A 25,084-nucleotide genomic window follows, 5' to 3' on the forward strand; every position below is an offset into this window, starting at 1 on the left:
TTTACACATTTGGAAGCTACTGAATAGCTTGTGAATTAATAAAATAAAGGCCCAATACAATGAATGAATAAACACTCAAGCACGCTCGCACGCACACACCAGCCGACAGCTGTTAGATGGTGTATTGATTTGTCCTCAGTCCCCGTATTGGCTTGCCAGAACTTGTCAGAATAACGAAGAGAGAAGAGCAAGGTACTTTTAAAGTGACACACATGCACAAGGAGCATCAAAGGTTAAGAGAGAGCAACCATCTTTTTCCATCATTTTTTTCTCTATCCTTTTTGCTCACAGCTCAATTGAAGCCAGAGGCAGGTTACACCCTGAACGGGCCATAAAAAAAAAATTAAAAAAAATCAGCGCATAATACACGACAAGCTAGCACTTTTTAACTCACCTGAGCAGTCGAACCAAAGACAAATCCGAATGATTCGGTCTGGACAGCTGTTTTGGTGTATGTAAAGAAAATAACTGCTCACAATGTTCAAATGAGACCCGGTGTTGTCATTCATTGTGAAATGGTCACATTTAATGGTTGAAACCTGTCATTGTATATACAGATATAAAAAAGACCCCAGGTACAGGTAACGACATTCTACTGCTAATACATACATTATTTTTTTTATTATTATTATTAAATAATAAACTTTTCTTCAATGTTAAAGTTACATATCATAGTTTACAAAATTGGATCAGAGAAATAAGCCTTTATGAATGTCGGATTAAAAAAAAAAACTGAACTAAAAGCCTATATGTGTGTTTTGTAGTCGTTTCTCCATAAAATACATAAAAAAAAACACAATAAAACACATCGGTACTCGTCGGAATAACATAATACCAAGAGTTGATCTTGGTGACTGAAAACTGCAAAAAGACATTTTCTATGCGCGTGAAGGTGTCAGAAAGCAAAGTGATTTTTGTTATTTTACAGCCATCGATGCCTACCCGAAAAAGAGCCTTATATCTTTGTCAGAAGTAAAAAAAAAAATAAAATAAAAAAAATAGTAGGGCAGCTTTAGACTTTATTCCATATATAGATATATTTGTTTTTGTTTTTACAATCATCGTCCTTCTTGACAGATGCAAGCAAAATGTTTCAACCAAGCAGACAAGTGTTGGTCCTCGCATCCCTGTTGAATTTGGAACATATTTGATATTTTATACTGCAGGGGACGTCGTTGAGTCTTTGGCATGACGGTTTAGCTGTATGGGGGCACTGGCACAGCGGCTGGGCACAAGCACGTGAGCACATGCTCGACTTTTAGGTGCGCCGATTTTGTTTTTGTTGTGTGAATTCCCGCTGTCGTTTCACACACGCGCGAAACCCGAAAAAAAAGAAAAAAAAAAGGCAGAGTGGAAAGTCAATACCAGCCGAACAAATTAAATTAAAGCCAGCGGGCAAGTGTTTTCAGCGTTGCTTCTACTGTTGCTGCTGATGAAGACGAAGATGAAGATGAGGCCGCGGCTCCTCTCGCGTGTCGACATGAATTGAAACTGCTTCATTGGTGTGGGGGAGGGGGGCATTGTACAAGTCATCTTGGCAATTAAGTCGATGATAAGACAGAAATGATCAATGCACGACATCCTTGGGACTTGTGTGAAAAAGAGAAAACAAAGATCCGGCCTCTTCTTCTTCCCCCTTTTCGTCTTCTCCTTTTTGACAGTTACATCTAGACAGGAACGCAAAAAAAAAAATGATGGGAAAATATGAAACTTGTGTGTGTGCGTGTGTTTACTCACTACATGATAAGCAGCACTATCCCAAAAAGAAGAGGCGAGAAGAAGTTGAGAAGTTTGCCAGCTCCGCCCACTGGAGGCTCAGCCTTATGTGGTGCGTTGGATGACGGTATGGGCGAAGTCTTTGTCTCTGTAGAAAAACAAACACACACGCATCAACACACACCATTTGATTCCCTCGTGTATTGCAAGAAAATCCTCACGTTATTCATCCTACAACGGTAGCCAGCTGTTTTTATTCCCGAGGGAATTGACATCTATAACGCTGATTTGACAAATGGACGCTGGAAAAAAAAAAATGATAGCAGGAAGATGCAAAGAGAAAGGAAAAGGCATTGCAGCGCAAAATCAATTCTAATCTGCAAGAGCAATCAATAGGAGACTTGTTGAGACAGTTATGAAGTGAACCCCACAAGGAAAATCATATTCCTTTTGGAAGCTGACCAGAACTAATACAGTCCAACTTCTTGTTCGGGTCAAGGAATTACTCGGCTTCTCTTTTTTTTGTGGCTACGATTTACACCGCTTTATAGGATGAAAGCGAGCCAAATTGCACAAGGGGAAATGGATTCATGATTCATTTCATCAATGTTCTTATAAGCCACTAAAACTATTTATAGTTTAAAAAAAGTATCATACAAATAATTTTTGGGTGGATGAGTGGGTAGAGAATATCATTTCCCTCTCCCTCTAATTAATGAGTGTTGTGAAGCAATGAGGAGTCAGGAGATAGTGAGAAGAAGCAGCCAGGTGTGAAATGGAGAACGCAAAAAAAAAAAAAGGGAAAGTGCAAAGCAGGGTGCTCCAAACAGTGGAAGAAACTTCCCGCTTTGCTTTTTGAGTGGTGAGACAAAAACAAAAAGTGATGTGAGGATAACCGGATGCAACAAGCCAGAAAAGACTGGCGGGGAGCAGGAGGATCTGGCAACCCACAAGCTGAGCCATGAGGAGGAAATTTGACTTTATAGAGAGAAAAACGTGACGGATTTATGAAGCGTACACAAAGGGGACTTCTCATAAAAAGACGAATCCTTTGTATTTAGGGTGACAATAAGCCGGGAAATCGTTGTGTGGAGGGGGCTATCGGCGATTGTGCTTAGCCTCTTAGTGAGCCATGTTATAGCTTACATAATAATCATCGTCACCCAATTAATTAAGGTGAGGTCTACTCGTGCAGCACCTGTCAATCAGGAACACAACTTGAGCTTCGGTTCAAACTACAAACTTAATTTGAAACATTTTGTCGGATAAAATAGATGTATTAGTGGGGAAAAAAGGGATTTAGAAAGTGTTGCCATGGTTACCACGACAAAGTCATTTCGTTACCGATTAGTTGCTTTTAAAAGTAACTGATTACTTAATTTAGCACGGGAGTAAAGTATGGGAAATAAAAAGCGGCGCTGTCGACTTTCTGTCTGGCTGACGGGGTGAGACGGTGAGACTTTTCAAAGGCTGCCCGGGCCAAACGTCTTTTTGCATTCATAGCGCGCCGACCGGGCGGCCGGCCGGCGGGCGGGCGGTCGTATTGCCGGGGATGAGATTTCATCTGTCTGTCAGTGCGCCGTCCTTTTTGATGTGAAATGAATAGCGGAACACGCTGCCAATGTCACTTCAGCTCCAAGAGGTGTATAGTATGTGACACACTTTCTAGAAGTTTCTTTTCTTTTTTGTTTTGCTGATACACAGGTTTAATGGGTCATCCAAAATGTAAAGCTTATAAAGAGGCTGACAAGAAGGTGTGTGTGTGTGTGTGTGTACGTGTGTGTGTGTGTGTGTGTCTATGGGTTTGCATGTTAGGAGTGTTACAAAAGGCCCCCTTATCCCCTTTTCTAGTTTTAAATATGTTCTAACATATTTGTGCTCATGTGAAATTTACAGTGTAGTGCTGCTAACGGCCTGCAGAGGGCAGTGCCACACCGTGAAACCAATGGTCAGGAGGCAGCACACTGATTTTTCAAAGATGTACATATACTGTGTGGAAAGATGTCTATGCGTGTGCTTCAGTTTCTTACAATGTCTGTGAAACATTTCTGAACTCTTTCAGAATTTCGTCTTTGTCCAAAAGGTTCAAGTTCGCCTCATGGGAGGGCGTGAGAAGAGAAATAAAAGAATCATTTTGTTCAGAAAAAGCGTGCATTTTTGGGAAGCCCGCCCGTTCCCTCTTTTAAGACGGATGATAAAAGCCGACTGTGAATAAGAAATGTCGCAATGAAACTGAATGGGGAACATTTTCAGAAGGACTGATGGATGTCCTTGCTAATTTATGGTGGCCACACTACACAGTTAAAAACAAAATTCAATCAATAGAGCTGGGCATTGTAAACCGGTTGTTTACCACATTTTTGACCCTGGACTTTCTCTGTATTAACAAAAAAAAACCCCAAAAACTCCTGATGTGCAATGTGAAAAATGCATGATGAATACATCATGTCAAGAATATTGATCCACCAGAAGATTTCAAATCAGCAAAAAAACTTCAAATGCAAATGCATGATGTCATCGTGCGATTGACTGAGACATACGCGTGAGATACTCCACATCGGTCGTGGAGGTGGTCTGCACTGGTTCCTCAATCCAAGGTGTGGCATGCACGGCGACGCTCCAGTCGCTCCATGTTCCGACCTCCGTGTCTTTGGCGGCGACCTGTTGGGCACACACAAAGAGCTCAATATTAAAAAGATGAAAAAAAAGTATGTATATCAAGTAGATGTGAAGGTACCTGGATGATGTATTCCTTCCCGGCATAAGCATCGGTGATGGTGTGAGAAGTGCTCTCAGATAGTTCCACCTGAAACGAAATCAAACGATAACAAACAAGAAGAGAAGGAGCAGATAGGAACTCCCCAAGATTTGTTTCCGTGGCAACAACTGAGATGATAAGACTTATTACAATCCAGATGCTGCTAATGTTTTTTTTTTTCCCCAGCACACATTCCATATTGTCATTTTTAACTTCCTAGGAACCTGGATGTATTTTCGAAAGGAGAAGAAATATTGCAACATCATGAACTCTGAAATGTATTTGGCAAAGGGGAATTTACGAGCGCCCGAACCCACTGGAAGTCACTCTGACAGCTCTTTCCTTCTACGTATAGTGCCAGCCGTAAATTAAAGGCTCAGCGTTGCAATTCGACCTTTAATGTTTAATGGTAGTTATATTAGCTCAGCCGTGCGGGATACAATTTTTACTGAGTGGTTATTTATTTACAACACGTCTTTCATCATTTTTTTGCGCAGGTGAATCAAAACCGCTTGATTTTCTCGCATTTTGAAATGATCAGGGACGATCCAACTCGGCGTGACTGCGAGGCATCCGAGGGTTGAATGTGCGTCACGCTTGGATTTGATGCTGTGTTGTAATTTACGGTTAGTGCCGCAGTTGTGTGCATGTTTGTTTGCCTTTGGCTTAAGTCTTGACACCTTCGAGGAAAAATGGCGCTCGGAAAGGTGCTGACTTTTGCTCTCCTCAAGCCAAATGAAACGATTTAGCGACGAGCCTTCGGCAGTTTCCAGTTGAGGCAAGAAATGCGCACGGACGGCAAAACGAGTGGATTAGAACAAATGCTCACATTTTCGATTGGAAGACATCGACAAGAATTCCATGAGTTGTCTGGACAACATAAGATGTATACAGTAGTGAAAACTCATGAGGGTGTGCACACTTTTGCAACTACACCATTTTAGTTGTTTCTAAATATCCTCCTATTCTTGAGTGTGTGCACACTTATGCAACTACAAGATTTTAGTTATTTTAAAATATCTTTCTATTCTTGGGGGTGTGCACACTTACGCAACTACATTATCTTAGTCGTTTTAAAAAAAAATTCTAGTCTTTCATACATTAGTATATTGGAGAAACGGCGCCATCGAGAAAACTGCTGCACTTAAAGGAGAAACACTGAAGAGCATAAACAACTTTTTATAGCAACACGGCCATCGCATTCCACTGTCGTCTCATTCCGATGAGCTCATGGGATAAATCTTTCAACAACCACAGCCTCTCCGAACACTTCTTGTGGAAGTTTTTCCCCCCACTTCTAAATAATCTCTCTCTTATCTCACGATGATGTTGACCCCTCTATTTTCCGCGTGGCCTTGATCTTCAACGGCGTCTCCCTCCCGCCCACGCTTTGTTTGGAAGAACAAGGCCAGACTTTATCTGGCAACCCGAGTGCTATATTTACAGGCTTAATTTATTTAGCGGAATGCGCTAACAACATCATTTGAGCATGCTCACATCTGTGTACATCTGCGTGTGACCGTATTTCATGTTATGCCCTGCACACACACTGCATATATATATCGTGTGTGTGTATGAGTGTGTGTGTGCACAATATGCACAAACCAGCGTTTAGCTATCGCCGTTGTTTATACGTCGCCCAAGCAGCGTAACCACGGTGCCTCTTAGCATTTTCTACCAGACAGTAGATGCGGATATTTACACAGAAAGAGATCTCTAAAATAAACACGTGCAAGTGCAGTCACACATGTTTGTTTCCAAGTTAGTTTGGGGAAAAAAAAAAAAAGTGTGTCTTGGAATATGCAAGCAAACTAACATTACTGGTTAGGAAATGAGAGGAGACTTTTTTTTTTTCCGCCTACAATTTAAAACAGCTCCCAGGTGTGCTTGGCTTAAATTCTCCCAATGATCAAGAATGATCCGGATCCCGCCAAACATACTAAAAGCGAAAAGTGGCTTGTGAAGCAGTCGGCTGGATCGTGCCGGTGACTAACTTCCAGCGTTTGGGCGAATCATCTTGCTCGGCGGCGAGTGGTCCCAGAGGCCAACTGCTTGCTTCTACCGGCAGAAGCCGAAGCTCAGAGTGTGAAAAATCAAAACATTTTTTTTTTGTGGCGCGTGGTCACATACCAGACACAAACAGTTTGGTGTCATTTCAAAAAGTGAGGCAAGGAATGTTATTAAATGTCATTAGATTGTGTAAGTCGTGTCAGGAAATTTGAGCAAAGTATTTTCTAAAGCGAGGAAGTGAAGCGTGTCTGCAAAATAAATAAATAAATACATAAATATAGCTGATCCCTAGCCTGTAAGTTCAAGCGCGTGGCGGAATAAAATCGATTTATTTTCTGTTGTCTGTGCTTGCATGTCTCTTGGGCTGATCTATTGCGCTAAACAAACAAGCAATTAAGATGTTTAAAATCATAAAAAGTGGATTTTCACCAATCATACCGAATGCATACCGAAAGGGAATTGGACATATGTGGCCAAACACAAATGCCTGCCAACACCAACAACAAATATTTATCCATAAAACATCATGTTGACTCACTCGCTGCACTACTCCCAAGACGGAACATAAAAATTATGATGATAAAACAACCGGATCAACAATCTTTAAATATCCTCACTCTGGAGATCTCTCTTTATTCCATGCATAAACACCATATGTTTGTTCATCGTCAACAACATATGTGAGAAGGAATATGGGACAGAGAAGAAGGGGAAGGTGCTTCGTATCCACAAGTTGGCACACCTTCATTGTGATGATGAATACAATCATCAATCCCGTCCTTATGGTGGACTCATATCCTTATGGTGGGCCCAATTTTATATACCGTAATTTTCGGACTATAAGTCGCAGTTGTTTTCATAGTTTGGGTGGGGTGGGGGGGGGGGGGCGCCTTCTACTCAGGAGCGACATATACATATATATGTTTTTTTTCACTTTTTTGGGCATTTTATGGCAGGTGCGATTTATACTCCGGTGCGACTTATAGTCCGAAAATTACGGTATATATAGGGAATTAATAATAATTGGGACCACCATATAATATATACTATACATACACTCTGAACTGAGTGGGCGCTATCTATAGATTTCTACACTAGACTCGTCGGACAGTCAAAAATGAATTGCATTTTTTCAGATAGGAGACCTTTTTACTTTTTTTTCATGTTAACCCCATATATCATTAGGTTGAGAAACAGAGTAGCTGCATTCCATTGTATATCATCTATAAGGTATAATATAAGAAAACATTTGTTGGCACAATAAAGGCGATATGAAATTGGACCTCGGCTATCGTTTGGGATATCATTTAAAATGCATAGAATTCTTGCTCAGATCTACAGTGATACTGCCTGAAACTTTATATGTACTGAAAATGTCGACAGCCAAATCTTCTGTCTAGTACATACACACATTCCAAAAGCTTCTACACAAACAGACAAAAAGGGGAAATTCCTCCACCTATGAGAATACAAGTCACCCACCATTTCCTCACAACCTTTCTTATCTTCTATTTACAGTGATGTTTTCTCATCTTCTATTTACAACCATGTTGTGGCGCAATGGTATATATATATATAAAAAAAAAATGGACCTCAATTAACCCCTGTTGCATTGTACGGCACAGAACATGCAGTCATCCGTGTAATGGCTTGACATAAATTGTAAAGGTCACATGGGGGGGAAAAAAGGGCAACGTGATAAGATAAACAGTCGGCAAATAAAATTAGGAGGGGAAATTAGAGATCAATTATTTAAAAAGAAAATGAGCAAAGAAGGTAAAATCAAGATGGAAAGCAGAGCGAGGGAGACACGGAGGGAATTGGCGTCGGTGGTCAGATCTAATCCACTGAGCATGTCTGTTGTCCTGGAAAGGAAACCCAATTATATGGCACTTCCACTGGCCCGATGCCGCTCGGTGGGTGTATGTGTGCGCTTACACCGAGAAGCTCGGTCTCATTACGTTGACTGACAGCTCCCATTTTTCCACCGTGCTCTCTTCCCTTATACGAGCGTATACATGCACATGTGTGCGCACACAAACTCCAGGTCCGGGGGATATTTCACTGGATGGTATTTCTCCCGGCTCAAAGCCCTCCGCCCCACCCCTTCTGAAATCACCCAGGCAGCAATTACTGTAAGAGGACGCTAAACTCTCAAGCGGGTCGAAAAACATCTTCGCAGCTTGTACGCGTAAGATCAAGTGAGGCTTTCAAAACGCTTTGGCATTATTATTATTATTTTTTTTTTTGCTAACCTTTAGATCAAATTTGTCATATTTCCAAATAGCTCCTGTCACATCAGAATCACAGGTTACGCCACAAGGGGCAACGCGTACTTTCTTGAAAAGCGGACCCCACATGAACTTTTCCCAGCTTACTCGGGAAGTGACGCAAAACAAAAATTAATTTATGCACGTAACGCAATATCGTAATTTTAGAACTAAGCTACCACACGCCTCAATTGTTTTGACTTTTGAAGTACTTATTGTAAAAAGGTTGAATTAAAGATGATTACCGTACTTTGGGGAATATAAAGGCGCACTGAAAATCTTTACATTTTTAGAAAGAAAAAAATAGACAGTGCACCTTACGTATGGATGTTAAACAAGAGTTGAACACATTTGCTATTCACTCTACGTATGTTTTTTGTTTTCATCTTTATCAGTAGTCAACAGCGATTCCGTGATGGTGGAAGGGATAAAAAAACAACAACGTACGATAAAGGTATTAGCAGATAAGACACGATGACGATCTGAAATTCTGAAAAACAGAAAATGAACACGACAGAGGTTTTAAATAACCTTAAAGACAAACACCAATTTTTTTCTTCGTTGAAAGTCTTATATGCGTTTCCAAGCTAAATGATGACGACTGGAACCCGATAGTGTAGTGGGCCCTGATAAACGATGTGTCTGTGCCAGTGTCCTTCCGACGGAATGTTTTCCCCCCCAATCAAGGTCTAGACATTTATCATGTGCAGTCATAGATACAGACAGATGCCTTAAGGGCTGGGATGCGTAGATAGATAGCTGGCTTATTGCGCGGATGGACAGATTGGATGGATGGATGACATGCTGATAGCTGAGAGGGAAAGATATCTGCAAGTGAAAAAAAAACGAGGGAGATGAGGAATGCAATGGAATGGAAAAATATTTGAATGGAATCTATCTGTACTATATATCTATTTCTATGTTACGGTATTATGAAATGTTATTCTAATGCTAATGTGTATTAGCCTCATATTTAATGACTTTCTCGGTCAGAAGATCGCCAATCCGTTTAATTAGGGAACGAGAAAGCGTCAATTTCCCTTTTTGTTTATTTACTCATGGAGAGTGACGCTCCGTGTTTCTGCTGCTCCGACATGCATGGAAACGTGTTTTCAGTCGACCGGAGTTCAGCGTCACCCCCAAAGGGAAATTACCGCATAGCAGATGTAGTTTCATAGCATAAGCGCATGGAGAAGATTGAAAAATGTGAAATTGTTCTCATCACGCTGACTGGTCCGTTGCTTTTAATTGCTCAGAGAGTTTGAGCTCTACTTCTCCGAGTAGAAAGAGGTCAGAGGAAACGGAACTGGATTCATTGAGCATTTAAAAGGCGAGCAGATGCGGGGGATGTGCGAAGAGGTTCATGGTTCACTGACAAATAGTCGGATTTACAAATTTAGAAGACAAAATAGTGGAGCGGGAGCCCGACACACAAAAAGTATATTTTTCAACCGTTTTTAAGTAATACAGTCGGTCTTCAGCTTTGAATCTCCTCAGACTTCTTTCCTTTTGTCTTTCATCACATTTGTCAGCCCACAATGTGAAACACCTTCTGAGTGATGGCCTCGAAATCCGCTCTTTCAAACTCGCCTTTTGTGCTATTTATTATTTTATTTTTTCCTCCTTATATTTTATCACTATCTTATTTCTATCAATTCTATCTGAGGCTCTCCCGCCGGCCGTCCATTTTTCTTTCAGTTTTATTATTCAAGTCGATTTTTTTTCCGTCACCCGTTTCTAAATTTAATAAGCGCTAGTTTTAATTTAATTTTTTATATATCTAACGCCTCTTTTGATGTCTATCTTTTATGTAAGTACTTTTCACCTCTCAGCTCCAAAACATTTTCTGCTTTGTAGATTAAAGCGGATTCACCTCAACGCTCGGATGGAAAGCGATGAAGCTGAAAAGCATCCAAACCTTCCGACACATTCGACGATGTCGTGTGAGAAAGTCATTCTCACCCAGCTGTCTGTCAAACAAGGTTTAAGTGGTGTCTACAAATCTCTAATTGGCTTCAACGCAACATTTGATCTCCGAGATCGGCGTAACTTGCGTTCGTGTCGGAACTCGGCAATCAAATTAACATCTACTACAAGTGTTGCTTTCAATTTATTTTGAATTAAAAACTCGTATGAGCTGTGTGATCTGATACCTCCTGCACGTCCGCTATTCTGCTTTCACAAATAATGAAATCCTTTCTGCAGTTAATTGGAAATGATTCTGCTTCCATCCACCAACCAAGATTAATCATCTATCTCTCAAACTGATGGTGTGCTTTCCACAGGACCATAAGAATAAATCTGACATCTCATAAAAGTCTAGACAGCCTGAGTCTTTTCTGCGTCTTCGAAAAAAAACGAAAACCTCCGTCGTCCGTCCGAGACGACCGCCAAAGAGGAAAAGCTCGCACTTTCCAGCTGTCGTTGACGGCAATTTTCAAATCATGTTCCTTTAACCAAACTAAACATTGACTCTGCTTTTTGGAACGTTCACGTCATGCATGGCTTCTTATGAGGATCGAGTGGCGCTCGAGTGCGCACGTCGGGTTTAATCATCACTTTCCAGCCGCAAATATTCTTTTCATTCTATGAGGGGTGGGGGAGGAGCTGCGGGGGAACAACAAAGATCGATAGAGTGGAAATCAAAATGAGCTGGAGGTGGAGATGAGACGACTTGGAAGTACTCGAGATGGGGAACATCACCGCTGTGAGGTCGGCGGGAGCGAGCGTTGAAAGGTAACTGCGGGGGGACTGAAATTGTGCAGGAAAGACGGAGCGAGAGAAAATGTTATTCCGCCTTTCATTGACACACGTGTGTATGTGAGCGAGAGAGTAACCCAAGTCCTTAAAACAACACCGACGCAAACCAATGACATGCACGATAATAACGCTGCAACGTTAGCCCGCAGCAGACAGAACTTTTATCTTTGGCGGCCACATATGCTTTTACTCTACGACGGGCCTGAGGGAAAGGGGAGCCCCGGAAAAAAAGTTTGATACAGTAACGTGTTCATCCAAGCTGCTATTTGGGGTGACCTTGGATGAAAGCACTTTGAACTGTTGACTTCACAATGGATTGTTTGGTCTCGTGTGGAAAATGATGTTTCATATGTTTGGATTTTGATTGGAATGATAAATGGTAAAAGCCAGAAATCTTTTTGCCTAGATTGTCTCAAATTAGTTTTTTTTTGCCTATTTTTATTTGGTAAAGGTAAATTACAGTAAATAACTCCCCAATTGTCACAAATGAGAAAACGTGAACAAAAAATAATAATAACAAATTAATAATATTAAAACTAAATTTTACAACATTTAGTTGACCTGGGCTGCCCCAACCCGTCCATGGATTTAACTGAGGTACCTTCCACATTACTCCACTGGCTACCGCCGGCAATTGTTCAAACTTGGAATCGGCAATAAATGTGTTTTGCCGAGTTGTACTTACATGCTGCCACGTCTCCTTGATGAGCGGACGGTATCGGAGAAAGTACTTCAATGGGAAGGTGTCGATGTCGGGCCAGGTGGCGGGACTCTGCCAGGTTACCTCCAGCCTTCGTGCGTTGTAACGGATCGGAGTCGCCGTCACACGCTCAGGGGGGTCTGGCTTGACTGTGAGGGGAAGGGGAAAAAAAAAATCCGGATCGGTAAGAATCGACCCACAATCGTAGTAAGACATGAGTGACAACATGGCCTTGTGAGCAGACAGTCACTGCAAGTGCGAGATAACATGCGTACTTTATAAAATAAACATGATACACGTGTACATAGACGGGCGAGTCTGATAAGACCGAGCGAACGCCACGAAGATGGGGATTTGATCAGCGACAGATAAGAGCGGCAAGGCATGGCGAGATGTTTAATCTCATTGTGACCTTCCATAGTGAAAGTAGAAAGATGAAACCAGACAAAAAGCGCTTTGTTCACCAGAGCAGTTCATAAAAAGATAGGAAACGCGCGCCGTTCGGAATCTGCTGAGATGGATGGTTCCGGTGTCCGTTCATCTGGTCTGAAACATCGTGTAGAAGATGGCTGGCTATTGCATTAGTGATGAGTAAAAGGGGAAATGGGGAAGCATGATAACCTGGAGCTTTGCCAAGCAGAACAAGCAAACTACCGGCGGATTTATCACAGGGAGCAGCAGGCGGAGCTTAATGAGGCGATCTCAAAGCAAAGAAAAACGCATATCATATTGTAAACAAAGCCCTGCTTAATGTGCGGAAAGAATGTTATGAAGTTGAATTGGGTTTGTTTGACCGTGTTCACATTTGGATTGGTTTTCATTATCACATTTATTTTTCGCACTGCACTTTGTAAATGTAGGTCGATATGTGTGACTAAGAATAAAATCTCCCTCACTCCTTACTCCTATCTTGAACAATATTTTGAAATGATGGCTTCAAACTGCACCAAATGACATTAGGGGCCATGAGTCAAGATCTTTCATCTGCAAAGTCGCTCATGGCTTTTCCCCCGTTCCCATGTTGTAATATTACATACGTACACTCAGCAGACACTTCATTAGGATCACCTTCATCTCGGAGCACTTCATACTGTGCAGTTGTGCACAGGCTAAAACCGCAAAAATGAATTATTTTTTTCCATGTGAAGGCAGCATAGCGGTTTCAAAGAGGAGATCCGCTTTAAATCCTGAATAAACAAAAAGTGTGCCAAAACTTATTTATTAACAGGTGGGTTCAGACCGACTATTCAGGAAACTTCCGAAATTCCAGATGGCTACCACGCCTGTGTATAATTTCCCATACTATTAGATTAACCACAAAGTATGATCCCAAAATGGCATTCAATTGTATTTCAAATGTTTACATCACAATAGCGTGTAATGAAAATAATAACATTAATAAAGGCAATTTCAAAACTTAAAATAAAACAATAAATAAAAAATAATAAATAAGTAAATAAAAATACATAAAATATAAAAATATATGTTTTTTCCACATTAAAGAAAATCGTTTTTTCCATTATGGATTATAGTTTCTCCGCCCAAAATCTGTGCAGAGGCAAATTTACAAATACCAAAAGGCAAATAAAAGTTGGCTAACTCTTGATGTATTTTGTTCAAAAGACACAATTTTAACACGCACGCGGAAAAGTGAAAGTCATGCTGTCTGTGTAATATCATCTTATCTCAGAGATCTCCATAGTTCAATTCAACTGTCTCTTCTCCTATTACACTCAGGAGCCTCCGGGGATCCAAATGCCTGTGGAGCTGGAGTCATTTGCAATAATTGCAAAGGTCACCTGTGATCTTAATCCTCTGCACATCCACTCCATCTTTAATTTGCACAAAAAATACAAAACAATATACACCAGCGTATTTCTACAACCGCAGAGGTCGTTTTCCGATATCGGCGTCGGCTTTCTTTTGATTTAAGCAATACGGGTTGCCAGATTCTGCACAGCTGCCAGAGGTTATCCTTCACTCTGCCGTCGGACACATAACATAGCAGGTGGTGCTGAGCTACATGCTGCTTTGTGATGCACTGCCATCAGTTACTCAGCTCATCCACTCACAAGTGTTTGCATTCACGACTGCCGCGGAATAACTTGCTGCAACCTTTGAGACTTTGAAGCATTGGACACACACACGCACAAATATCTCATCTAATTTCATTCTAGCGGTGGTCGAATGAACAAGGACAGTCAAGAGTGGTTTTATTTCCACTCTAAATTAAGAAGTGCATCAGAAAGCATGAGCTTGTTTTATTTATTTACGATCTGCCTGGTTTTCCCGTAAAATGAATGTGACTCACAAGTTCAACTGCCAAATAAGAATTTTTAACAATACAAGCGCTGAGAGCAGATAGAATGGGGCAATGGGGGCGGTCTGAAATTAAAAGTTTCCACTCCAGACATCGATTTGTAAACAGAAGGGGAAAAGATTGGAGGGAAAGTGGCAAATCGAGAGGCGTGTACGGGAATGTTAAAGAATGCAAAGAAAGGAGCAGTGCGGTATTTTCTTATCAGTCAATAGTTAAGGGAAGTATCCCTCTTTCCCCAGTCAAGGCGCTAATCCGGCTAGCATTAGCATTTTCATGAATCCTTCGTCCGGGATTTGGTAGAGCATGTCACTGGCTCAATTTATACAAAAACACGCATATACACACAATTTCTGCGTGCGTTTCATACGCCACACACACCCATACCTCGCTCGAAGGGATACAGCGGAGTTGAGAAGCGCCAGGAGCACTTCCCTTATCTATTTAAGTGGCGCTCATTCCTTCCTTAAAGTGAACCCATTTCCTCTTCATTGCCTTCCAGCCAGTCTGCTAAGAATTTTAACAATCCCACTTTTGTGGTTCGACTATCTAGTACTCTTTACGCACACCATTTTGGCAAAGAACTATTTCATTTTTTTAATGGAATGTTACTGAAAAGAAGGAAGAAAAGAAAAGCCGACTTCATGTCCAGTATAAACATCGCTTGAGCGCAATACGAGGGATGTAAAGCTTTTGCTGTATTTGCATTGCTGCTTAAAATATCCATTTTCCATAGCACTTATCTCGTTCAGGGTCATGTGGAGCTCTCGCCTATGTGGGCGAAAGGCAGACTAAATCCTGGATTTGTCACCAGTCAATCAAAGGCCAAAGAGCAACTCATTCGCATTCCCACAGCGCCAATAAACGGGAATTGAAGCGATGCATCCTGCAGAGAAGTTAGGCGTGTAAACCACCATGTCATCAACGACCGCCAATTAAATGAGTACAATAAAATCTTGGCATGACACACAGTAAGGCTGACTGCAGTAGGAAATCAGATTGCAAAGTGAAAACCGTATTAAACGAAGCATCGATTTTGTCGGACCTCGATTTAAAATATATGGCTATCGTATTACCGTAGTTTTCGGACTATAAGTCGCATTTTTTTTTCATAGTTTGGGTGGGTGGGGGGGGCGACTTATACTCAGGAGCGACTTATATACATACATATGTTTTTTTTTCACTTTTTTGAGCATTTTATGGGTGGTGCGACTTATACTCCGGTGCGACTTATAGTCCGAAAATTACGGTAATAGCAAGCACCGGGAAAAAAAAAGAGATACTATGTAAATGAGCGAGGGCAAGTAAGTTTCCCATAAATACATTTTGCTGACCCTTTTCAGTTTAGTGACATTTAATTGGCCAACTATTTTCTATTTCCTTCGCCTTGCCGGCGCTGATCATTGATGCATATGCAACAAAGTTCCCGAGGGGTTGAATAAAAATCAATCATCCGTGGTCAAAGAAATGCTTCAGTATCAGTTAAGAGGGTTGGCATCTTCTCTGAGACGACATTCTGGATTTCAATCTTTTTGTTCGGTGCCAACAGCTTTGTGGGAAAGATTCTAAACTGTGCCAAATTGGGAAACCATGCACAGTTGGACATGAATACCTTAAATTGCTACTTTGCTGAGCGGCAATGAATTCCAAAATGGTTTTAACTACCGTTAATGAAAATATCAGAGAGAACAAGTTGACTTTTTACTTTACCTATACTGTGCTCCTGAAAAGTGATTGTGCTGGAGGCTTTGCCCAAAGCGCTGATTGCGGTTACGTTGACTTTGTACGGGGAGCTGGAGAAGACCTCTGGAAAGCGTACGTGGCAGCGATTCTTATGGATGGCGTCTTTTTGCACCTCCAGCGAACGTTCTTTGTGTCTGTAGATTGTAAAATAATGACCAAGAATTAGAAACAGGAGCAGGTCATTAAAACATTTTTTTGACAAGGTCAGGAACAAAAAAAACCCGAATAATCTTTCTATCAGTCAACTCCTTATTATCATTTTAATAAAGCCATAATGTTTATACAGTATTAATAAGGTGCACCTCCTGTGCTTTGAGACTGGAGAGAATGAAATATTTAAAAAGATGGACTTTTATGGTCTAATAAACTAATGGAGGGTCATCTGCATACCAGATTTTTGGAGGTTTTCACTCAACATTTTGGCCTTATTATCATAACATAGATGTATGTGTCAATAAAAAGCACTTACTGAACGTCCACTTCAAATGTGGTGGGGATGTAAGTCGAGTGCTGCTGGTGCCAGCTGCAGTAGAAGCCGTTGGGATACGTGTTGGATCGACAAGAGACAATCGGCTCCAGAGGGGAAACTGCAGAACAACAACAACAAAAAAAAGAACAGATGAAATGACCATCACATATAGCTGCGAGGAAGATTTGCTCACTTGGCAACATTATCAATGAACTCCTCCAAATTACCGATGAGACAATCTTCTAATTATTATTTTTTTTCCATCCAATCAACTCATGTCCCCGCTACATTTTTTTTTCCCCCCATCCAATCAACATATTAGTGTAGAGAGTACAAGAGGCTCCGGAGCTCAGAACATTACACCGATATGAATGTTGATTAGTTCATTAACAAAGAACTGTACATGCAAATGAAATGGCTTCAAACATGTACTATTAGAAGATGGGGGGGGGGGGGGTATGTTGACTGTGTAATGGAAAGTGGTGGGAGGGGTTGAAAAGTTGTGAAGGAGCCAATATTGTATGTGAATAAAAGAAGGATAGTGCAGTGGGAGCGTAACTGATGAATGAAGGAGGTTGTCCAGAAGAAGCGATGTTATGCCAACTCTGGCCTCCCTGGAGATTAGGCTCTTTTCTTCTCAGCAAGTGAAGCACACACTTGTCTACCACTCCCTCTTCCTCCCTGCGGCTCTTTGCCCCCCCCCCCCCCCCCCCCCCACAAAGTTATTTCCACTACATCTAAAATACAGTAGTGGCCCTGTGAAGCGGAGATATTATTTGAGTGGCGAAAGGAGATAATTATTTGCCGTAGCTGTAAATTGAACCACAAACCGTCTCATCTGTTTTAAGTGCCGAGAAAATTCATTTCACACTTAGTGCTTCATTAGTCACAATCAGTAAAGTATATTACCGCAAATGGATGATATAAGAGATCTTATACAATTTTTTATAGGATACATTACACATATTGGGCATTACTTGCATAGTTTAATAAGGTCTGATTAAATAAAGGCATAAAAATACGTATTTACGGCTCGTTTTAATTTTGGACTATCTCCCAATCTGGTCATTATTAGACTGCCCCCTGCCGCAATGTGTAAAAAAAAAAAAAATTGTTTCAATCCTTTTCTTTTATATCCTCAGTGAACTTGGAGTTGGCCTGCAAATAATCAAACGAGCATAAATTTGTTGATTCAGCTTTTGGCAGCGGTCCAGCCACTTCTATTGTAATATCCCTGGTCAAGGCCAAATCGGTGATACCGCTCTTATATCGGATTACATTAGCCAGTGCAGCTGTACTTAATATAGTGGCAGTGAGCGTCCACCGATAACAGAAGCGTTTCACTCCCCATTATGCTCAGTTACAAAAGACGTCTATTTGTCTTGAAGAACTGCAGTATTTTCTCATGGAATGCAAGACGTGGGAAAAAAACGGCGCAAATCGACCTGTGGTGCTCAAGGGGAGTTCAAAATGTTTTTCCAGAACGGAGGCTTCTAAGGTGTGGCCAGATGATGGCCAGGTGTTTGGTCAAGTCCAGAGGAAATCTATCAACTTATGGCAGCGGCAAAAAAAAACAAAAACAAAAAAAAACCCAAACATCTTTTGACCTCGGTTTTAAGCACAATTATACTAACTACTTTTAAATACATGTCTATATTATTGTAACCAACTTTATTTATTTATATTTTTAGTTTTAGTTCTAGTTTTATTTATTTATTTATTACATCTTTCTTTATTTATTTGTATTTACAAGTGGCAAAGCGCAGATAAAATTACAGTACAGTAGTTATTTTGCAAATTTCATCATAAATAAAGCTCCGATGGAAAACACAACTGATAGAAGGGGGGGCGGGGGGGGCGTTCCCCAGTAGTTTCTGGTTAGGTTTCATTCCCTGTCACACAGAGTTACCTGTGTTTAAGCAGTCACGGCGGCAACTAATTAACCTGTCAATAGCGTCAACAATGAAGGTGTCAGAGAGGACATCTAATCACACACAATTAATCACAAAGACTAATTGGGGCCATCTTGATCAATGTGTCCCTCATCGGAGAGCTTCAGTCAAAGTTAGAAGAAAAGAAAAAAAAAATCAGCGTTGGAAACACACACATACACACACTCACACACATTGATCGGCAGAGCGGACAAACACTAAATCTCGTAGATTCGGTACTGCAAGGTATTCCTATAGGCTTTGTGGACTGAGCCCTAATCAATGCAGCCACCTTATTAAGGACTTGGATAAGCCATACTGTATATTTAAAGGCAACCTACCACTATTTAACTCACTGCCACTGACGAGAATAGACGCCGAACATTACTTTGCTGGCAGTGAATGAGTCGGAAAACCCAACCAGTGACACATCAGCGCTCCTAATTTTGTTTTTCACCTCCACCTTGAAACTCTGCATTAGGATCGTGCCGCATGCGACAGACACCTGCCGGTCCACATTGAAAAGTGGCCATGAGATGGCACTTTGTGAAACAGCCCCTCGTTTCAGATTCAAATCGATTGCGTTGACGCTCCAATGTGCTTTTGAATGAGAAGACGGAACGGGCCACAGACACACAATGAGACAAGAATCTCGTTCACGAGCAGATGTGAGACACCCACAACGTTGCTCAACATCACATCTGACCTCAATTCCAAATCCAATAGATGGTTTAAAACTTGTGATGTACTTTGGGTACTTATTTTCATTCAATTCTTCATTAAAAACTTTGTTGTAGATCAATAAGCGCCTTTTCAAATACATTGAAGGCAATCTGGGTGTTTCTTTCAAGTAGACACATTTCGGTTCTTTGAAATACATTTGCTCTTTTTCTTTAGCTGGAAAACGGCGTCTCAAAAAAAGATTTTTGTCGATCCAATTGAAATAAAAAATGCTGTATTATTCTGTTTGAAATATCTGTCTGTATTACACATGAAATATGATTCTGTTTTTGTGCTTGTCATTGGACTAGAACAAAAAACTCTCTTCTAATATATTACTTTTTTTTGGACACGTCAAACAAATAACCTTGGTTTTCCCTAAAAGCGTCAACCAAAGGTGTCGTTGATGTTCTCTTCCTCTCTGTGGGTGTTAATTCTTATTATATTTATAAAGTTCGTCACTTAAAACCTTGCCGAAAAAGAAGTTTTGCCCGTCAAACTTTTTTGGGGGTCAAATCGGCATACCCAAAGCGGTCCAGCTAAACACGCGATTTGTTAGCATAACGAACCAACAGCCGTCATGCCAGCCCTTCATCCATCCATCCAAAAATGCAATCCATCATCCCGATGGTAAGAGCTGTATTTTCTTGAGCTGCCGAGAGGCCAAACTGATTTAGACAGATGGCATTGGTCTCTATTTGATTCCAAGCCAACACCAATACTCGGCCCGCTTGCATTTTAGATTAGCTAAGTCGTGTGTCATCGGAGAAACAATGATGTAAATCAAACAAAAAAGTCTTAGAAAGAGACACTGAGACGCCGTGGTGCCTTTTTGTCCAGACCAGCTGGCGTGACAAAATTATACTATAATATTGAAAGAAGGATGAAGAACTACAAATAACAAATAAATCAAAATAATCAACAAAATCAATAAAAAGAAGTGGAAAAGGGAAAATGTCGTCAGAATTGCTTCATTTATGGAATAATGACCACACGGTTTCGAAAATGCCTAGAAAACGTACATGGTGTAATATACACAGTTGAAATCTGAAAGGTGGTTAGAGACGCAGAGGTTTGCATCAGCAAGTTCTCCAGGTCAGACGCCAGTAAACCTCCACTCTTATTTTACCCCGCAGCGTCTCTGGTACTCCAACATCGCACGCTCACTTAGCCAGCTGACATCACAAATCTTACTCAAACCCCGATATAACAGCTTATGTTTCGCAGGAAATAAAAACTCTCAGGGCACACGGGTAAACACAATCTCACCTCAAGTGTTTGCTGCTAAATTTTTTCTGACGTTTCCAATCATTCCATTTGGTGAAGGTTGTTGATGCTGGGAAATGACCGCATGTAGGGGCGGACTCCTGTAATCGGAAATTTGACCGAAAAATTCCTGATGGCAAATTATTATTTCGGTATTTTTTACGACATTTTGTTACAGTTTGTGTGCCGTGAGATTTTTGTAGTATTAAATGTGTGCCTGAATTGAGAAATGGTGTTCCATTTGGTGCAGGTTGTTGATGCTGGGAAATGACCGCATGTAGGGGCGGACTCCTGTAATCCGAAATTTGTCGAAAAATTCCTGATGGCAAATTATTATTTCGGTATTTTTTACGACATTTTGTTACAGTTTGTGTGCCGTGAGATTTTTGTCGTATTAAATGTGTGCCTGAATCGAGAAATGGTTGGCAAAAATTGACAACCTAGCGATCAATTTTCTACACGGCTAATTCTCTTCGAAGTCACGAGGGGAAGCTGAAGGCCATCTTGAATGACTTGGTTCAAAATATTATTTTTATTACTTCTTATGGAAAAACTTCAGTTCCCATCCAAACAAATTCAAGGTCTAACAATCGCGCGGAATGATATCATCTGTGTAGGTCAACTGTTCTCCTTTAAATTTACTATGATTTAATGCTAAATTCTACCGAGAGCACTCGAAGACGATAATATTGCCAGGAAATGAAACGGCAAACTATTTGAAATTCCACAACGCTAAACCTTTCATTTCATACTCAAAATATACTTAACTGGCCTGAGTCGGCTGAAAGAAACTAGTAGCGTCGAATGTCGGAGCTTAGAGGCCGCGCATTCCTTTGTTGTGACTTCATTCTTGCCATATTTGTGTTATTATTTATCTTGACAGCACAGTGAGGATTGCCAAGTGAGTTGCGGGGGGGTGTAAAAAAAAAATACTCGCCACTCGTGAATGATTTGTTCATTTAAAAGTAATCTCCTTAACAAAACTGGGATTTGAACTTTTCAAAGCTCTGGCTAAACTTTTCTGGACCTTTATGTACACTTTATATCGGGCCTTTGTTATTGCTATATGGCTGCCGCGATAAAAGCATAATTCATGTCAATAAAAGGTAATGAGGCAAAATATTCTAAGAAGTATGTTTTGTTTTATGTTATTATTATGTTTTGATGCTCAAGGAAAGCAACAGAGAAATGACAATTTGGACTTGAATCAAATAGTTCAATGCCGCATCGGAGCCGGGTTTGATGAAGGATTAATTAATTATGCATGGCAGAGCAACATTAGACTATTTAAAGTGACTTTCAACTGGGACAGTGTCAAAATGAAAGCAATCTTGGAGGGCCTTGAAAAAGAAAGTCATCAGCAGTTGTCATGAGACAGAGAGCATTTATTTCCCTTTAGTCTTCCAGCATTATCTCATAGAAATGAAGTGGAGGATGACAAATACTAAGAGGTGGGGAAATCCACATTCTAATAATTCCTGTAAAAAAAAATCCTGTTAAAAAAATATATAAATAAATAAATAAATAAATAAATAAATAAATAAATAAATAAATAAATAAATAAATAAATAAATAAATAAATAAATAAATAAATAAATAAATAAATAAATAAATAAATAAATAAATAAATAAATGAACAGGTCTACTTTTTGGAATTTTTTGATAGGTATTACTCAGCACTAGACATCATTTCACGGTGCAAAATTGAAATTGACCACTATTAAAATGAAATCAAGTTGAGATGCTCTTCATTTAGCGTGAGGCTCAACTCTCCACCGGCACATTAGCCTGAGGTCTTGTCACCGCTAAGGCCACTGCTGTTTAGCTGTAGCGTCCATGACAGCGAAATGAGTGACAGCCCGGGATTGACCAATCTCAGACGTCAAACTGTCAATCGCCCGTGCGCCAAAGCGCTACCTCTCAGAGGGAGACAGATGAGACGCTCAGGTATAGCAACTGAATCCCTGGCGTCTAAACAGCTGACTCCCTTAAATTTGACTGTCACATCCGAAGCGAGGCAGACAACGAGAACCGAGAGAATGCGCCGCATCCAAAGCGTGGAGCCCGTTAAGCTCCAGGCCATCATTGTGAATTCAACCAGCTGCTTTGTGCGAGGAGCACTATGTGCTTGTCTTTTTACATACCCCATGTTCACTTTACGGCGTTATGAAAGGTGTCACATCACTGAGGGAGGCACAAAGACTTGTTTCGCACGCGCTGAAACCTTTCGATATAAATATATTGGGATAGAGAAGAGCCAGGGTGACTGTCGGGAAGGAAGACTGCAGTTCTTAAGTAGAGACTGCGGTTGATCGAGCATCTTGACATCGGGAGTGACTGTACTATATTGAACTTGAAGTGGGCGGTCGTGTTAGCAAAGAAAATAGATGGATGTGCCCAGTCGTGGTTTGCATTCAATTGTTTCTCTACTTGCCCTGGACAACGAAATGTTCCCAAGTCTATTTATAGAAGTGATAGGACAAAAGAAGCTTCAAAATTGCTTCATGAAGCAAATGAAGGAGTTTAAGAAACGGCAAATCAGTGGGGTCTAGAGGGGTCATATTTACAAATGGTTCATGAAGCAAATTTGAAGCTTCATTTTCTCCATCTTTCATTAATATTTGATCTCATTGTATCCTTAGTTTTTTTTTTTGGGCCCTCATACCTCCCAAGTTCATCTCCCTCATCGGAGAGCTGAGGTGATCTCATTGTATCCCCTAGTTTTTTTTTCCTCCCAAGTTCATCTCCCTCATCACTGGGTTGTTGTTGGAGAGCCGAGGTGCTGGGAATGGGCTGTTAAAAATCCTCTATCATTATTTAATTACAGACAGCTTTATTGGAACAGCTTGGCTTGAGGATGGAAATACATCATTACATTTTATCAATGCTGCTCAACTCGAGGGGCGGGCGGGGGTGATGCATGGAAAGGGGTTTCAGGGGGGGGGGGGGTCAGATTGGAAGCAAAAAGCAAAGACGAGAAAAAAGGGGGTTAAATGACAGCCATTGTTGCCTCTTCTTGCTGTCATTCGCACTAATGCTATTCATTAGGCTAATTTGACAGGAAAGTCCAAACACACACACACATGTGCACACACGCAACCTCAGCGCTCTAATGCATATTTACACATGGTACCCCACCCCCACCCCGCCCTGTTGCATTCCAAAGGGCAGTGTCAATGACAAGGAACCACCACATTACATGGTTGTTTGTTCACTTTATACGCTTGCCTTCAGTGCTATTAGCAACATTCGGAGAAAGTGCGTGCGCGTGAATAAATCAAACTTGCATGGACACAATTTGTTTTAGGACGATGGGCCACTTGAACGCGGTCATGTTTGTAAATGTCTTTCGTCACTTAAAGGTAAACAAAAAGTTTTTAAAGGCAATCAATTTTGAGATTAGGCGACATGCGGTGCAAAGCTCTGAGTGCGTGTGGGTGTGTATGTGTGAGAAAGCGAGAGGCTCTCCGCAAGAAAATTGCCATCTCTCTTTAGACTAGGTAACAGTGAAATGTAATTGGGCTGAAAATTGAAAAGTGGAGCCATCTCAAAGCCCAGTTGGTGCACTGCATACCAGTGAGTAAAGTGTGTGCATGTTTGCATCTGTGTGTGTATGTGCACTTGTGTTTGTTTGCACATTAAAATCGGAGTGGGATGCCAGTCTAATCCTTGCACAGCCAGACCCCCTAGGATAACAGAATTTACTGCTGAGTGGGTGAGCCACAGAGGATACCAGACATGCACACACACACACACACACACACACACAGCCCAATGCCAGCCACCTGAGAGCAAAACGAAAAGTGAAAAAGAGGACATGCGAAGTTTCACTACAATCACACGGCTGGAAAACTCCAAAGCTCTCTAGAGTGTCTTCTGGGCATCTCTCATAATAGTCGGGTTTATTCTCATCATATAAATCACGCTTTACATTTCCTGCACCTTTATGACCATATTCCCATCGGAGTCCGATATGCTATGTAACATTTACTGTTTTATAGGCTTTCGAACAACAGACTTAATGGGACTGAATAAAAAGGCATTTTTCTTCCACCTTACTGCATTTATTTTTTAAGAACTCCGACCTTTTAATGGTGAAGTAAACAGGCTCTTGTCAATATTGATTTATTATTTATAAGTATTTATTTATTCTAAATTATTTATTATTATGGGTCAAGGTTCACTTGGTGCATTTTTACGTCATATGACCAAATTATGGCTTCACTGAGTCAACGATGGCATTTGAGGCTTGGCAAAGCTTCCCTCTGAGTCACTGACGGAAATGAAACAAAAATGCCCAACAGGAGGGAAGCTTCCTGTTGATGTTGTGTTTCATCTGTAAACGATGCCATGGCGACCGATAGCTCGGGGGGCTTCCTTAACACTTAAAATGCAGATGCATTTGAATATGATGACATTTGGAC

General features: G+C 40.9%; 1 protein-coding gene across 1 annotated transcript in view; it reads right to left on the reverse strand.

The window, feature by feature from the left end:
* Nucleotides 1–504: 504 nt before the first annotated feature.
* The window catches only part of cntfr (ciliary neurotrophic factor receptor), a 100,891-nt gene continuing 76,311 nt past the window's right edge, over nucleotides 505–25,084 (reverse strand). The window contains exons 5-11 of the mRNA XM_061292835.1: nucleotides 16,744–16,861; nucleotides 16,242–16,408; nucleotides 12,200–12,363; nucleotides 4,454–4,522; nucleotides 4,257–4,377; nucleotides 1,738–1,864; nucleotides 505–1,667 (exon numbers count right to left, since the gene is read on the reverse strand). Coding sequence (XP_061148819.1) covers nucleotide 1,667; nucleotides 1,738–1,864; nucleotides 4,257–4,377; nucleotides 4,454–4,522; nucleotides 12,200–12,363; nucleotides 16,242–16,408; nucleotides 16,744–16,861 — 767 coding nt within the window. The 3' untranslated portion in view covers nucleotides 505–1,666. The remainder of the gene's footprint in view (nucleotides 1,668–1,737; nucleotides 1,865–4,256; nucleotides 4,378–4,453; nucleotides 4,523–12,199; nucleotides 12,364–16,241; nucleotides 16,409–16,743; nucleotides 16,862–25,084) is intronic.

Source organism: Syngnathus typhle, linkage group LG12 (genome assembly GCF_033458585.1).
Source record: "Syngnathus typhle isolate RoL2023-S1 ecotype Sweden linkage group LG12, RoL_Styp_1.0, whole genome shotgun sequence".
Classification (NCBI taxonomy): Eukaryota; Metazoa; Chordata; class Actinopteri; order Syngnathiformes; family Syngnathidae; genus Syngnathus; species Syngnathus typhle.